Source organism: Grampus griseus (genome assembly GCF_964374135.1).
Source record: "Grampus griseus genome assembly, chromosome: 5".
In the NCBI taxonomy this organism is placed as follows: domain Eukaryota; kingdom Metazoa; phylum Chordata; class Mammalia; order Artiodactyla; family Delphinidae; genus Grampus; species Grampus griseus.
In genome coordinates, this window is record NC_138998.1 from 95,527,944 (window position 1) to 95,543,443 (window position 15,500).

The 15,500-nt window shown below is 39.8% G+C and overlaps 1 protein-coding gene across 31 annotated transcripts in view; it reads left to right on the forward strand.

Annotated features, from left to right (window-relative positions):
* The first annotated feature begins 674 nt into the window (after positions 1 to 674).
* ABI3BP (ABI family member 3 binding protein) overlaps positions 675 to 15,500 on the forward strand; it is a 262,429-nt gene continuing 247,603 nt past the window's right edge. For all 31 annotated transcript variants that reach the window (XM_082654463.1, XM_082654466.1, XM_082654485.1 and 28 more), the window contains exon 1: positions 675 to 829. In XM_082654463.1, the coding sequence (XP_082510589.1) occupies positions 751 to 829 (79 nt within the window). In that variant the 5' untranslated portion in view covers positions 675 to 750. The remainder of the gene's footprint in view (positions 830 to 15,500) is intronic.

The window sequence follows — 15,500 nt, forward strand, 5'->3', positions numbered from 1 at the left end:
TAGTGATTTCTCTATATCTCCACATCTATAGAATATCCATATGTATTGGGTTGGCCAAAAAGTTTGTTCGGGTTTTCCTGTAACATCAGTCAGGAAAAACCCAAACGAACATTTTGGCCAACCCAATTATATATCTGTGTGTATATCTATGTATGCATGCATGTGTATTATATATAATGAATAGCTGTGTAGCCAATGACTTACTCTTAAAAGTTTCTCATGATATTGGAACTTCCAAATGGTTCAAAGTGAATTTTTATGAGCTTACTCCCCTTTGAAAGAAGAATTGGATTGGTTTACCAGATAATTAAAAACAGTTTCCTTCCGAATAAGGTTTCATTTTATATTTTTAATGTTCCAATGGTTTTAAAGATGTCTTTTCTGGATTTTTAAAAAGAGTTCATCACATGTTTCAAAATTGCCCAACTACTTTCTCTTTCATAAATATAGTTTGACCATAATTTCAAGTTTTATATCATAGAGGGAAGAGAAGAGACAGACAGTTACAACCTAGCAGGAAATGTGATGATATGTTTTTGCTGCTGTGCGTTTTTTTGTTTTTTTTTTTTTTTGATGTGTGTGTGGGAAAGGGTGTGATGTCATTTTGTCTCCACCCCCTGTGAGTAAGCCCACAGCATAGCTAAGTGCAGCCGCCCTCCTCTGTCACCGAGAGACAGTCCACTTAAATGCAGCTCCAGGGTTGCGGGACTCCCACCAGCATCACTCCCCGTGTGAGGTGGCAAATGCAACATGCTCTCCAGCTTGGGGTGTCTACTTCTCTGTGGAAGTATTGCACTAGCCCTGGGAAATGCACAGAAATTGCCAAAAGGCAAGTAGCTCTGATGTTTTGTGTTTTCAAAATAATGTTTAAAAGATACTAGTTTTTAAATGTTGGTATTAAATGTGATCTGCTTTGCCAGATGGGGGGAATAGAGTTCTTCTCGGAGAGTCAGAATTCAAATGTGTGGAGAAGTAGCTTAAACTTTTGCTTCCCCACACCCCCCTCTATTTAATTTTCAGTTGGATCTCTTTATTGCAAAAGATGAAAACCAACTTCTTATTAGATTTAGCAGATGTTCACAGTAGCTTGAATGGTATAGCTTCAACTACAGTATTTGTATATTGAATTGTATGGTATAGATGGGTATTATATAGTCTGCTGAAAAGACTTGTTTGGTGTTTTTATCCCCCTCCTCAGAGACTAAATCAGTGCTAGCTGAAGGTTTAAAAGAAGCTAATTTGAAACCTAGAATCTTTTGTGTAAACCTCACACATACCTGTTAGCTTGGAGGCTGAAGGATTCTAGGCAGGGCACACCGACAAAGAACGGTCATGTGCTGATATATAGACACTTCTCTCTGGTGGAATTTGGAAGAGGGTTTGATCTGCTGGACATGACACTCCTTTTCCTGGCTAAATTGCTCTCATTTTAGTGTTGGTATTTTGTTTACAAATGTCATCAGAAGAAAATGAAATTGTCTTAATTTAGACGCTAAAAACAATCTCTTGAGCCCATCAGCACCAAAACAAGAGCTTACCTCTCTCCTATCTTTGAACATAAATGTTGCAGGTAGTTTTTTGCTCCTTTGCAGAGGCACTTTTCCAAGCCAACTTCAGGTCTGTGAAGGCTTTTTATGGTTGCAGACTGCTGTAGTCAGCAGGATTAGGAAAAACAGGCTGGAATTTTCATACAGTTATGATGGAAAATATCAGAGGCAATGCAGAGCCATGAGCTTGTCAAAACCCTGCTGTGCATAGAGTCGGAAAGAAAGATTGTTCAGGTCAGAATATCCAAAGATCCTGCTAGGTCCTCCCTCTGTGTAGTTTGCTCCAAGATCATCTTGTCCCAAGTGAAAACCATTCTCTCTTCCGTGTATTAAGTGAAACTTGAATCCAGAGCGTGAAAGCTGAAGGGTTTGGCTAGTTGATATTTCACATGATGATATAAAAAGCAATAAAAAAGGCTGAGTAAACCTTTTCAACTCTACGATAACTCTGCAAAATAAAATAAAATTAAAAATATACACTACTAGATCTTTCTCTTCTATCAAGTATTCTGTTTCTTGATCGTAGTAAAAGTGTTTAAATAAATCAGTCATGAGCCACAAGCATTCAGAATTAACTGTTCCTACTGCTAAAATATTTAACAAGGACCCACCATCTGAGAAAAGTCTGGAGTTTTTCTCAGGCTTACTACCTCCAAATGTTTTTATTTTACCTTGTATTTACTGTGTAGGGATGAGAGCCATAATTTTGTGACTGCAGACTTCTGCAAATTCCAAATGCTTTAATTATCATGTTGCAATCACTAGATGCAAATCTCTTGACACAATTTTCCTTTATTTGTTATGGTAAAAAAAACATTGTCAAAAACAGCCACAGAACTTTTGTCTTGTTCATTGCACTTTAATCTGAAGTATTTTCATCCAGGTTTCTTTTGTAATTTTAAAAAATATCCATAGGTTCAGTAATTTGAAAAAAAACTATCAAATTAATATAATTATAAAATAAATGGCAAGTCTCCTTGTCTCTAATGCTAAGTTTTTTCTTTATCATTGAAGCTACCAAGGGACTTTCTTTTAGCTGAAGTTGGCTTTTTTCAAACTGCATTCCAGGAATAGGTATACTGTCCTCAAAAGGGGTTTAGGGCAGGCATCTTCTTCCCATCAATTACTTGGGGAGCATTCATGCTTTTTTCTGTTCTGGGGTGGGGTCACAACAGACTTTAGAACTTGACAGGTTCTGAAAATTTCTCAGTAAAGAAAACTGTCCCACCTATTTAACCCATTGTTTCCCAAACTCATTTGACTAAGAGTCCTTTTTCTAGTGGAATAGCTATTATATCTTGCCAGGGGCTTATTTTTCACATTTGGGGAAATACTGAGATAAATAAGAAAAAAAAAGAGATAAAAGGTTTTTTCTTTTCTTTTTCCTTCCTACTTTAGAGTTAGTTAAATATCATTTGTCATTTAAGAAGAGTATAGAATTTTGGAGCTAGGAAGGATGTTAGTGATCACCTAGGCTAGGGTTTCCCAGACCTTTGGATTTATGGACCCATAAAAATACATATATTTTTTAAATATCAGGGTCCCATTATAGAGAACATACTTGAATTATGCCATGTGAGAATGTTCAAAGGAGGGAAGCCCCCATTGCTCATAAAAGCTAACCATTTTAACAGATTTATAAAACAAATGAATTGATACAAATAAGTCCATTGTTCTATTTTTCTCATTTTACCACAGACTGATGAAATCTTCATCACATGTCAATATTTGGGAACCATTGACCAGTATAACCATTTATTTTACAAATGGAGGCACCCAAATACAGGGAGATTTAGTAACTTTCCCACATTGATGACAGAACCAGGACTGGATCCCAGGTTCCTGACTGGATATCTGTGTTCTGCTCTGTTCCGACCCAAATCTTAGGAGTTAAGTTCTGTAGTGTACATGTGAATGCTGTCCTTCCCTTGAATAAAAGGTTTCTTGTAAAGATTTTAAACATTATCCTAATCTTCACATTTTCCCTAGAACCTGTCTGCTGCGTGTGTGTGTGTGTGGGGGGAGGTGGCGTATAGTTGATGAATATAAATACAGCTGACTATTTATAGGGAAAAGAAATTACTTTTTAAATAAGAAATCACTTCTTACGTGTCTTATGCATACTTGCATACATAGCCACATACTTTGTTATAGAAAATAAGATACTGCAAGAGTCTTTGTTACTTTTTAAAAGCTTAAAGTCTGAGAGTATTATTAATGGACCTCTTCTCCTCCCTACCCCTTGATGACTATGTTCTTTGGCAAATCATTTACCTTTGCTAAGCCTCAGTTTTCTTATCTGTAAAATGAGAATAATGATAACCGTCTTACAGTATTTTAGGAGTAAATGAGGTAAGAGTTGCAAAACTTTTAGTAAAGGGTCTGACATATAACAGGTATTCGAAAAAATGTTTATTGGGTTGCAGAAAAGTATATCAATACCGAAAAAAATATGCACACCAAATAATATGTGATCGTGTGTCCAGACTATCTGACAAACCTCTGGGAGGGTAGCAAATGAGGTGGCATGTTCTTGGTGAAAGGTGGGGCAAGGGAGCTGTGTTGCTCTGCAGGACAATGAGAGAAGGACTCTACTGTTTTCCAGCCCGACCTTCCTCAACCGAATGTTTGACTGTCAAGTTTAAACACTGCTTTTCTCTATGGAAAGCTGCACCTTTGCCCTAGGATCAGCTTTTCTGTGGGGACTGATAAAGCCTCACAGATCCTCCAGGAGAGATCCTCTTGAACTTGTTTTTCAGGAGGAGAATTAGACCATAATACAGGCTCTGAAGAATTCTCACATTGTTTTATATCCTTGAAAGCCCCTATGCTCCAGATACCCCTAGGATTCTTTATTCTTGGAACCATAGAACTTTTTTTCCCCTGGCATACAGGCAGAAATAAAAACCACAGAGAGCAATATGTATGTAGTATAATGGGACATGAGAGGCTTGACACACCTCTGCAGAAACTCCTGTGTTTGGAAAAGTGCAGTCAGTTAGCAGGCAAAGGCTACTATTTCTAGGCAGCTCTATCAGTCCTCCTGATGTAGGTGTGAGGAAAACCAGAGAGGAGCATCTCCAATACAAGTGGGATCAGATGGCCCGAGGGAATGAGGCTCTTGGCCGTGACTCTTGGCTAGTGCAGAGGGAAGAGGTAGCTGGCTTTTGGCCTCAGGTTCTTACCTGACAGGGTAGAAATCTCTGACTCCAAGGAGAAAAAAAATCACAGGGCAGATGATGTTAATAACAGTAACTCCCATAGCTATCAATAACTCATCACTATTATTATAGATAACATTATTTGAGCTCATATTGTTTGTGGTAATTTAGGGCTAAATATTTTTAATGTGGAAAACTAACTAAATGCTCGAAGTTCCCCTATAAAGCAGGTATTTTGTTTTTTACATCTTTATTAGAGTATAATTGCTTTACAACGGTGTGTTAGTTTCTGCTCTATAACAAAGTGAATCAGTTATACATATACATATGTTCCCATATCTCTTCTCTCTTGCGTCTCCCTCCCTCCCACCCTCCCTATCCCACCCCTCCAGGCGGTCATAAAGCACCGAGCTGGTCTCCCTGTGCTATGCGGCTGCTTCCCACTAGCTATCTACCTTACATTTGGTAGTGTATATATGTCCATGCCTCTCTCTCGTAAAGCAGGTATTTTATTACTCTCCATTTACAGAGGATAAAATTGTACCTCAGAGTGTTTGCCCAAAGTCATCCAGCCAGCAAGTGGCAAAAGACCATACCTTTAATTTCTATGTAATATCAGTTCCTTGCTCTACATAAAGATATGTTAATTTGTTCAAGTAACAAACTGTATTCCATGTATATGCAGAGCACTGAGGCTGGGAAGACAAGGTTTTGTCTTCCTGAACAGTTGATGGAGAAGACAGGGTTGTAAAGGAATAATTGCATTAGAGTGAGAACATCCTCTGATTTGGCTGAAGCACAAAGAACTTTGAGAACAATCAGAAAGGGCCCAATCCAGACTAGAGGGGTCAAAAATTATGAGGGGATAAGGCACCCAAGTAGGAGCCTGGAAGACAAACATACATTGGGGCAAGGAGGAGAGTAGTGGAAGGGCCTTCCCGACAGGGGTAGCTGCATGGCCAGAGCCCAGGCCACTTCCAGGGGCCAGAGCTCAGCAGGTGTTAAAGTACCCAGAGGGAAAGCCAAGACTGAGTCCACACTGGATGTGACTGTGTCTTCCTTGTCTCTATCTGTCTTGACTCCCCAAGATTGATTACAAAGCAGAAGTAGCAGATTGTCTTTGGAGAAGAGGGCTCATGTCTTACTCTAAACTTTTCCAGCCACTCACCTGGAGTCTAGCTCTCACTCTCCTCGGAGCACTCCCAACCTCACTTTGACAAAACAAGAATGTGTCACTCCAGTGACCCAGTCCCTTTCTCCAGAGGGTAGTTAATACCTGTAAGGAGCCAGGGAGGGTCTTTTCCATCTTAGAACAAGGAGTTTGGGGGAGGAATAGTGGGGAGGGCAAAGAACCCTGATGGGTGGATTTCTGCTTTTATTTGAGTAGTATACATTTATATATTGGTGGGACTGTATTAAAGAGTACGTTAGGAAAAAATGGTTCCACTGCTAAAAGAAAACAAACAAGTCTGAAAACCACAGGGGAATTATTTTAGCATTTTCTACAGCTCTAGTTTCTTGGCAGTTGTATAGATTTGTTTGTCTATTCAAGCACTGTCTACTAGGTAAAACTGAATGAGATCCAGCCCCTGTGATAAAAGAAACTTGTATTAGGAATGTAAAAGTTGATCAAATATAGTTTTTTGATGCTAAGACTATCATGTTTAGAACCCAGTGCTTAAAAATAAGGTGTCTCTGTGCTAATTACACGTTCACTAGTTTAGTTTGGTCTTATAGACTGCTATATCAGGCTGAGATACTAAATATTAAGGAATTTTAGTCTCTATCTCTCACTCTCAAAAGTTAATGAGGCAGGGGCTTCCCTGGTGGCGCAGTGGTTAAGTGCACTTAACCTGCCAGTGCAGGGGACATGGGTTCGAGTCCTGGTCTGGGAAGATCCCACATGCTGCGGGGCAACTAAGCCCATGCGCCACAACTACTGAGCCCACGTGCCACAACTACTGAAGCCCGTGTGCCTAGAGCCCATGCTCCACAACAAGAGAAGCCACCTCAATGAGAAACCTGTGCACCTCAACAGAGAGTAGCTCCCGCTCACTGCAACTAGAGAAAACCTGCGTGCAGCAACAAAGACCCAACGCAGCCAAAAATAAATAAATAAATATATTAAAAAAAAAGTTAATGAGGCACAGGGTAGCACTTGAGAATCGACGAATTCATTGATACTGTATTATAGAAAAGACAGTTAAAATGTTTTTATAGGTTAATGTGTGTTGACAGAATATTTGTCTAAGACGAAAGTGAGGTGTCTAATGAAGGGAGGGGCATTAAGCAAATGTGACCAACTATTCTATCTGGGTCACCATCCTCAGAATGATTTCCCTTTTGCCTGATTCCTGATTGCCATTTATAAAAGCAGGTATAAAAGCAAGGGAGAATATGGAAAGTAAATAGATGAACTTAATGAAAGTGATCTAAGAATAAATGTAAAATTAAAAAATTAATAGGATAATCTAATGTGAGACATTACGAGAGTAGTAAAATAAAAATATAAAAATAAATAGTATCAGCCAAAGAATGAACATGCTAAAAAAAAGAAAAACAATGGTTTAAATACGTACATTCTGTTAAAATAACATTTAAAGACTATTACAACAACCATATTACTAAGTATCAGGCATGCTGTTTAATGCTAAGTGTTTATATACATTGTCTCATTTTATCCTTACACCTATGGAATATATATTATTATCCCCATTTCACAGATGAGGAACTAAGCGTAAAGAGTATGTTATCGACTACTGCATGATAAATTACTACAAAATTAGCAGCTTAAAGCATCACACACTTTTTGTTTCACTGTTTCTGTGGGTTAGGAGTCTGAGTCTGGCTTAGTTGGGTCGTCCCCTTCATGGTCTTTCACAAGGCTGCAGCAAAGGTGTTGGCCAGGTTCAGGTCTCATATGAAGTCTCAACTGGGAAAGGATCACCTTTCAAGTTCTTGTGGCTATTGGTAGAGTTCAGTTCCCTGAGGATCATTGGTTTAAGGGCCTCATTTCCATACTGGCTGTTGCCCAGAGGTCACCTCTTTTCTTTGCCTCATGGGCTTCTCTATTATGGCCTCTTGCTTCATCAAGGTGTACAAACCCAGATGCGTCTGCAGGCAAGACGGAAATTACAATACAGCCTAATCATGGAAGTGGCAACCCATCACCTTTGCCATATTCTCTTGGATAGAAGCAACTTCCAGGTCCTGTCACACAAGAGGATTACCCAATAACGGGAGATGAGGATTACTGAGGGTTATCTTAGAGTCTACCCACCACAAAATGGCCAATGGCAGCTTGAAGTCACACAGCTAGTAAATGATATAGTGGAACTAATACAGGAAATCTAACTCCAGAAAAATATACTGGTTTGGGCATTAACACCCCATCTACTTCTCACAGAGTTCAGCCTTTAGTGGCAGATGCTCAGCAGGCAAACTAACCAATTTGTCTGCCTCCATGGTTGGAGTTGTTGTAGGAAATCCCTGAGAATTGAGGTAAATATCTCACTACTACGAAGACTCAAGGTATATATTCAGCACTCAGTGTGGACCCTATTTTCTGTATATAAAAGGCCAGTCAATGCCTGGATTCCTCAAGTGTGGTCAATCCCATGTAGAGCAGTATGCAAAGTAAATGCCCCCAAAATAGAAGCTTTTCCTTCCTTGTAAGACTCAGCTGCCATCATCTCTTAAAAAGAGAAAACATAAGACAAAATGAAAGTTCTCTTTGACAAAATGTACAAATATTAAGCAATTAACACCTATGAAGGTGATGATACAGTCTCCATAAAATGTGTTTCTGAAACATCACTGAGTGGCTCTTCCAGTATATGGAGGGGTTGCTATAGGTCGAATTAAAATTTTGTTTGGAGGGTGAAAGTATACTTCTAGCAGTGGATGTGATGGAGACAACTTGTTAAACTAAAGGAGCTTCTTTCAGCTCCTTTTTGGTATGAATACAACAACAATTCTTCCATATGCCCTAGGAATCAAAACACAAAATTTAGGTTGTACACAAAATATATCCTTAATATGACACCCAGAACCTTGTAGAATGTTAATACTAGAATACCCTACCGAGTATTTTCTATAGAGAATAGCCCACAGTCTCTTCTTGTGTTGGGGTGTCCCAAAGGCCTGGGAGGTACATGGTGAGAAGGGTAAACTTCAAGGCCTCAGGCTACTTTGTAAAATTCTGTGGACAGCAAGACTGAATCAGGACTTACCCACCCCACTGCTCATAATTTTCGCTTGGGTTCCCCACCAAGAACTTTCCACAGCGAGATTTTTATAGTGTGTTGTAGGTTTCCCTGATCTAACAAAACCCTGACTTATATTCCCAGTGATTTTGGTAGAAATGTGGGAGCCTTAAAGCTAGTCTGAGGTTTTTAGGCCTTCTCAGTGTAGCAGGTTGTGAAGTCAGCTAACATCCCTCCCTGTGGAATTCTGGAAAGGAGCTAGGAGATGTGATGCCTTCATAGAAGTTTCATTATTGTTCTCCAATCAAGGACTATACATCTAAAGCCATACACTAGAAAATCAGACCAAATCCACCCAGTCCAAGCACCTTCTGGTCAGATTAGAAATTAATTTTAGAGAAAATTGAGGTCTAACTTAAGTTTCACCTATGATATAGCAACTCAGTGTTTACTTTTAAAATAAGTTTAGCTATGAGTATAAATACTATAATATCTATCCTCAGCAGTTGTAACCCGTGCATTAGAATAACAAAGTTTTCAAAAATATCAGTACTGTTCTGCTCCTCTACTCAGTTATGATTTAATTGGTCTGGGATGGGAGAGTTTAAAAATTCCTCAGGTGATTTTAATGTGGCCAGAGTTGAGGACCACTGATCTACAGGTTTTGAAAATTTCCATGTGTAAGTGCTTCATAAATCTTTCTGGATGAGTGCAGGGTAAAATTTAAAAGTTGCAAGTGAATTATTTTATTATTTAAGTTTTAAAACAAACTTAAAGGTGATTTTTCTTTTGTTCTACTTTGTTCCTGGATTTTGAAGCATTATTTGGAAAACTTTTAAACTTCCTTCTCAGGCCAAATAAAATAAGAAAATGTTTAAAATTCAGCTTAACATTTGTTTTTGGTGTTAGAACATAAGTTCAAATGTCTACTTTTACAAAATCTCAGAGGTTAGATCTGAGAAGCTATGGCTGATTGTTTTTCAGAACTGGACTTACATTTGCTTATTCTGTCATTCAATTAACTTTAAAAAAATCACATTAATATTATTGGTACACACACACACACACACACACACACACACACACACACACACACACACACACACACACACACACACAGTAGAATACTACTCAGCCATAAAAAAGAATGGCATTTACCATTTGCAGCAACATGGATGGACCTGGAGGACATTATGCTAAGTGAAATAAGTCATACAGAGAAAAGCAAATACTATATGATATCACTTATATGTGGAATCTAAAAAATACAACAAACTAGTGGATATAACAAGAAAGAAGCAGACTCACAGATATGGAGAACAAACTGGTGGTTACCAGTGGGGGGGGGAGTGACATACTTAAATATTTTAATTTAAAAAATAAAATTAACTTTAAAAAGAAATACAATTTAAAAAGAAAATAATTTTAAAAATCATCATATTAGGATTATAAGGATGATTTAGACATTTCATGCTTTCAGGAGTTTGAAATTAGTTCTATTTAAAACTAATATACGTTGGCCACACAAAGGTCATTTTCTTAAAATCTGCAGGAGTTAAGCTATTCCATTTTGTTATCATGCACTAGCTTTAAGTGATACCTATGTACATAAAGAAGAAAAAATGGATTTATGTAATATGTTAAGAAAAAGCACCCTATGATCCCAGTCAATGCAAAATACGAGTTGAGAAAACATTGAATAAATGTCCCCCATTCCAAAGGTCCGGGTTATGAGAATTGCCTTTGGAAATTGTTCCTTTAATTGTGCATGTTACCATATACATTCCAGCCCATCTTCTTTCTGCTTTACGTTAAGGGTAATTTATGAGCGTGTAGGATGACTTATAATCTGAAACATCTTTGAAGTGTATTCTGCTGTGTCTCCAATAAAATGAAAGATCTCTCTGAGTGGAGAATGAACCCCTGATAGGATGAAGCTGGGGGTACATTGCTTCCAAGATGCCAAAGTGGAGTTTCAGATTTCCTTCCTCCTTTAATGCCATCCTTTGATTTTTCCAATCTGTTAGCTGATAAGAAAACATTCTGGTTTTCCAAGGACCCTGCTGAGAGTCCGCCGTGCACACGTGTGTGGGCATGCGAGTCTTAACAGGCCTTCCTTCTCTGAGAGCAGCAGATTCTGTCATTGAAGGAGGGGATTGGGGTGACTGCCAAAGTCATGCTGGCAGAGAACTCTGGAATTCAGTGCTGTTACAGATATGCCAGTGAGGGATTCAGGACAGAGTTTCCTTCTCCCTTCACATTCCCAGATGGAGTTAAAGCATCTCTATCCAGTAAGTTTGGGATCAGGTATCAGATGATCTGAAGAAGGGCCCATTTTTTCTTTTTTGCGGTGCGCTGGCCTCTCACTGTTGTGGCCTCTCCCGTTGCGGAGCACAGGCTCCGGACGCGCAGGCTCAGCGGCCATGGCTCATGGGCCCAGCCGCTCCGTGGCATGTGGGATCTTCCCGGACCGGGGCACGAACCCATGTCCCCTGCATCGGCAGGCAGACTCTCAACCACTGCGTCACCAGGGAAGCCCATGGCTCATCCTCTTTAAATACCCCAATGATCCTGCTGTCACAGAATAATACTCTAATTACTCATACTTTTACTAGAATTAGAAGGAAAGTGATGCTGGCCATGTTCTGCCACTGAGGTTTACCCTAAACTGTAGTTTTGTTATGAATTGGGAGGATAAATATTGGGAAATGGCAATAGGGACTAGTGGGTAAAGTATTGGAGTCATTGTGAGCCTGGCAAGTGACCTGATCTCTCTGAACATCAGATCTGCTTCCCTGAAAAAAGGGAATAATAAAAATACCAGTTCTCTTTTTAGCTTCCACTAATAAATAATAATACTAGGGTGACTTTAATGGGTTTTTTGGTAGTAATTTTCTTAACCTAAGTAAGAGGAGATGTGGAAGGCCAGCCACAATTTTGAAAACTCTTCACCTGCCCTGGCAGCTAAAGAAGGATCTGGACACCCTTGTCTCCTGGACATTTCCTGAGAAGAGGCTGAGCTAAAAGAATGCTCTGTTGCTGGAAGTCAGAGTCTCATGTGTCTGGGCGTGTGGGGTGTCAGCCTCACAGTGACCCAGGGCCTGAAGGCGGGAGCCACAGCGCTGTGGGGTTTTTTTGTTTTTTTGTTTTTTCTTTTGTTTTTTTTGTGGTACGTGGGCCTCTCACTGTCGTGGCCTCTCTAGTTGCAGAGCACAGACTCCAGACGCACAGGCTCAGCAGCCGTGGCTCATGGGCCCAGCCGCTCCGCGGCATGTGGGATCTTCCTGGACCGGGGCCCGAACCCGTGTCCCCTGCATCGGCAGGCGGACTCTCAACCACTGTGCCACCAGGGAAGCCCCCACGCTCTGGGTTTTTAAACATAATTCTTGCCACCAGCAGCTCCTGTTCCCCCGGCCAACTCTCCCGCAGGGGTTTGGAAGCTTTTGCTCAGAGAAGATTTACCTTTTATTGTGGAAGAATTGGGAGCACAAATCATGGTCCTTGGTCATTTTTTCCTCCACATACGCTTGGGATGTGGTTCTGTGTGATTTGATTTTCTCCTGGATGCCTGGTCTGTTGGTCAACTCTCAGGTACTGGGTTGGTCTGATCAGATGACTGATCAGTCCCTAATGAGAACTCTGTTTTTTTTCTGTCCTCCCTCTTTTTGTTCGTAATCCTTCTTTCCCTTCAGTCTCCTTCTCTCTCTCTTTCCTCTTGAATTCCCTCCTTTCCTCTTTTCCTCTTCTCTCAACACCATGAGTCCTCAGAACATTCTTCTGGCTTCCACCCCCAACCTCTGCCATTGGCCACTTTGGCCCTAGACCTCACCTCACAGTTGACTCTTCATCCGTTTGGATTCAGCAGGAATCAGCCCTTCAGAAGACAATGCACACTTTGTATATTTTTTCAAGGCAGGAAAGGGTGTTTCTATGTCATGCTAAACATTCCACTTGATTGAAAATATCATGGTTTCCTGATCATTTATCTTGGCATCAGCAAGCCTACAAAAAGCACAAATTTACATTAATTTGATAAGCTCTGTGCATACCAGATGAGACAAACCATACCGTATATTAACACCAGAGTTCATTCTTAAATGGTTTTGAATATGGCATAAGTTAGCATGTCCCATGAATTATGGCAATAACATATGCATGATAAACGCAAGATATCATAGTGTTATTTTGTAAGGTCATTTTTTTATTTGTTCCTGGATTTTTGTTCCAGGGTAGCTGTCGGTGTTTGATATTTTCAAGAACTTGCAGAGAACTTTGCCTTTTCCAGTGGCTCGAGTTGGCTCCTAAGTGTGAATGCCATGTGTCTCTTCATTTGATTTGTAGCCAACATTTCCATGAAACTGAGTTTCTGTGTCAACTGTCCCCATGAAATGTGATCCCCTAATTTGCAACTGGATTACAGTGGTGGTGTTTCATATACATATATATATATACATACAGATATATAAAATTACATTTCCAGATCCAGGCTTATGTGCTTACACATGTATGTGCCATGCTGCATTGTCGTATTTGTTCTCCTTGTAATACAAATCAAAAACATAAATATGAAATAGATGAAAGTTCTAGAATGGATTAAATGTGGTGTGACTCACCATTCATTTTTGATTGATTAACATACTGGTATTAGTGTGATTTAGAGTTTTGTTCTTAATGCAGAACAACCTAGTTGTAAAACTCTTTATAAACAGCCTTTCACTAGAGCAAGTGATTGTTTTTACTATCCTATTTGGGGAACAGTAACTCAAATTTAAAATATTGATATTACAACTGAATCACCAGAATAACTAATAAAAAATATCCTTGAATCACTTAAAGAAGTAACAATACTTCATATCTAGGTTAGTCAAAATTCTTTCTCCACATACTCTTGGCGAGAAGTCCCACTTTCACAGTTTTTCACCAATGCGTCAGTGCTTTCTCAAATACTTTCAGGTGCCTTTCCCAGCTGTGTACAAAGAACACCATTCAGTTTTAGGAGACCCTAGATTTGTTAGCGGAATTGCATTATATAACACTTGTTCTTCACCGGCCATTCAATCCAAGCATCTGTTTTCACTTATGTCAGAAAATTAAGACAACAAGTATTTACTGTAGTGTTTTCCAAAGTCATCATAACCCATGGCTCACATGTCATCTGTAAGGTTTTTCTGGTGTCCCAGGAACATCCATTTCAAACATTCCTTTTCATGGCCAGAGGTTCATAGACCACAAAGGAACCACAGATGTTAACACTAAATAAACTTCCTGTAAGTTATGTTATCAAATAATTTAAATGGCATTAAAAGATAAGCATTAGCGGAGTCAAGATCCTTTTAGGGATGTCTCTTTCTAGGGACGTTCTTATTTTGTGAGACTGTTTGTTTCTTTAAACAAACAACATGGAGAAACATGTACCTCCATTTATCTGCTTTTTTCTAAGGTCTCTCTCCCATCTACCCTTCTTCCTTTATGATACTTGCAGCCTACATCCATCCACAAGGCCTGGTTGTAGAAGATATTTAGATGGGAATAGGAAAAGAAACCCATGAGTTTTGTTTTATTGAGATACAGCTGTTCAACAACCCTGGAGATGATCATTCTCAAACTATACTGAGGAGCAAGGAATCACTGAGTGCAGTGGTCCTTAAGCTTGAGCAAGCATCAGAATCATCTTGTTAACATTCAACGTGCTGGGCCCCATCCCTAGAGTTTCTGATTCAAGACCTGAGGTGGAGTGGTCCAGAGAATTTACATTTCTCATCATTGTTGATGCTGGGGTCATGTTTTGCAAACCACTGACTTAGTGAATCTGTTCAGTATGCAGAGCTCTACCTCCCCCATCCCCGCCCTTCACTCCCTCTAGCCTTACTATAGTCACACCACATTCCAATTTAGTAGGTCTGATCATCTGAATGTTAAACACTGTCACCATGATTCTGATGAGATTAACTGTGTATGGAGAAATACACAGTTATAGAAACTGATCTGTTCATATAACCAGTACCAAGCACTAGGGCACTAATTCAAAGAAAGTGGCTGAGAGGAAATTAGCTAACTTACTATAATTCTATAAATTTGGAGAACCTGTGCTTTTCATTTGTTCAGCATATGACACATGACTAGAAAATGTTTAGCTTCAGACAGTGAGAGCTCTAGTTCTTGTGACAAACTTCTGTCTGGCTTTATACTTAGAAACCATTTTTTTTTTTTCCCTTGTGGCACTTGGGCCTCTCACTGTTGTGGCCTCTCCCGTTGCGGAGCACAGGCTCCGGACGCGCAGGCTCCGGACGCACACGTTCAGTGGCCATGGCTCACGGGCTCAGCCGCTCCGCGGCATGTGGGATCCTCCCGGCCCCGGGCACGAACCCGTGTGCCCTGCATCGGCAGGCGGACTCTCAACCACTGCACCACCAGGGAAGCCCTAGAAACCATTTTTTTGCATTGCTAGCTGAAGCATGAACAGCATTCACCATTAACTAACCTTGTTTGGTGGTGAGTAATGTTTAACTCTGGAAGGTTTGGGTGACATTATGAGATATTAGTGAGTCATTCTGTTTGTGTATATGTATATTAAAGTTAATGCCTAA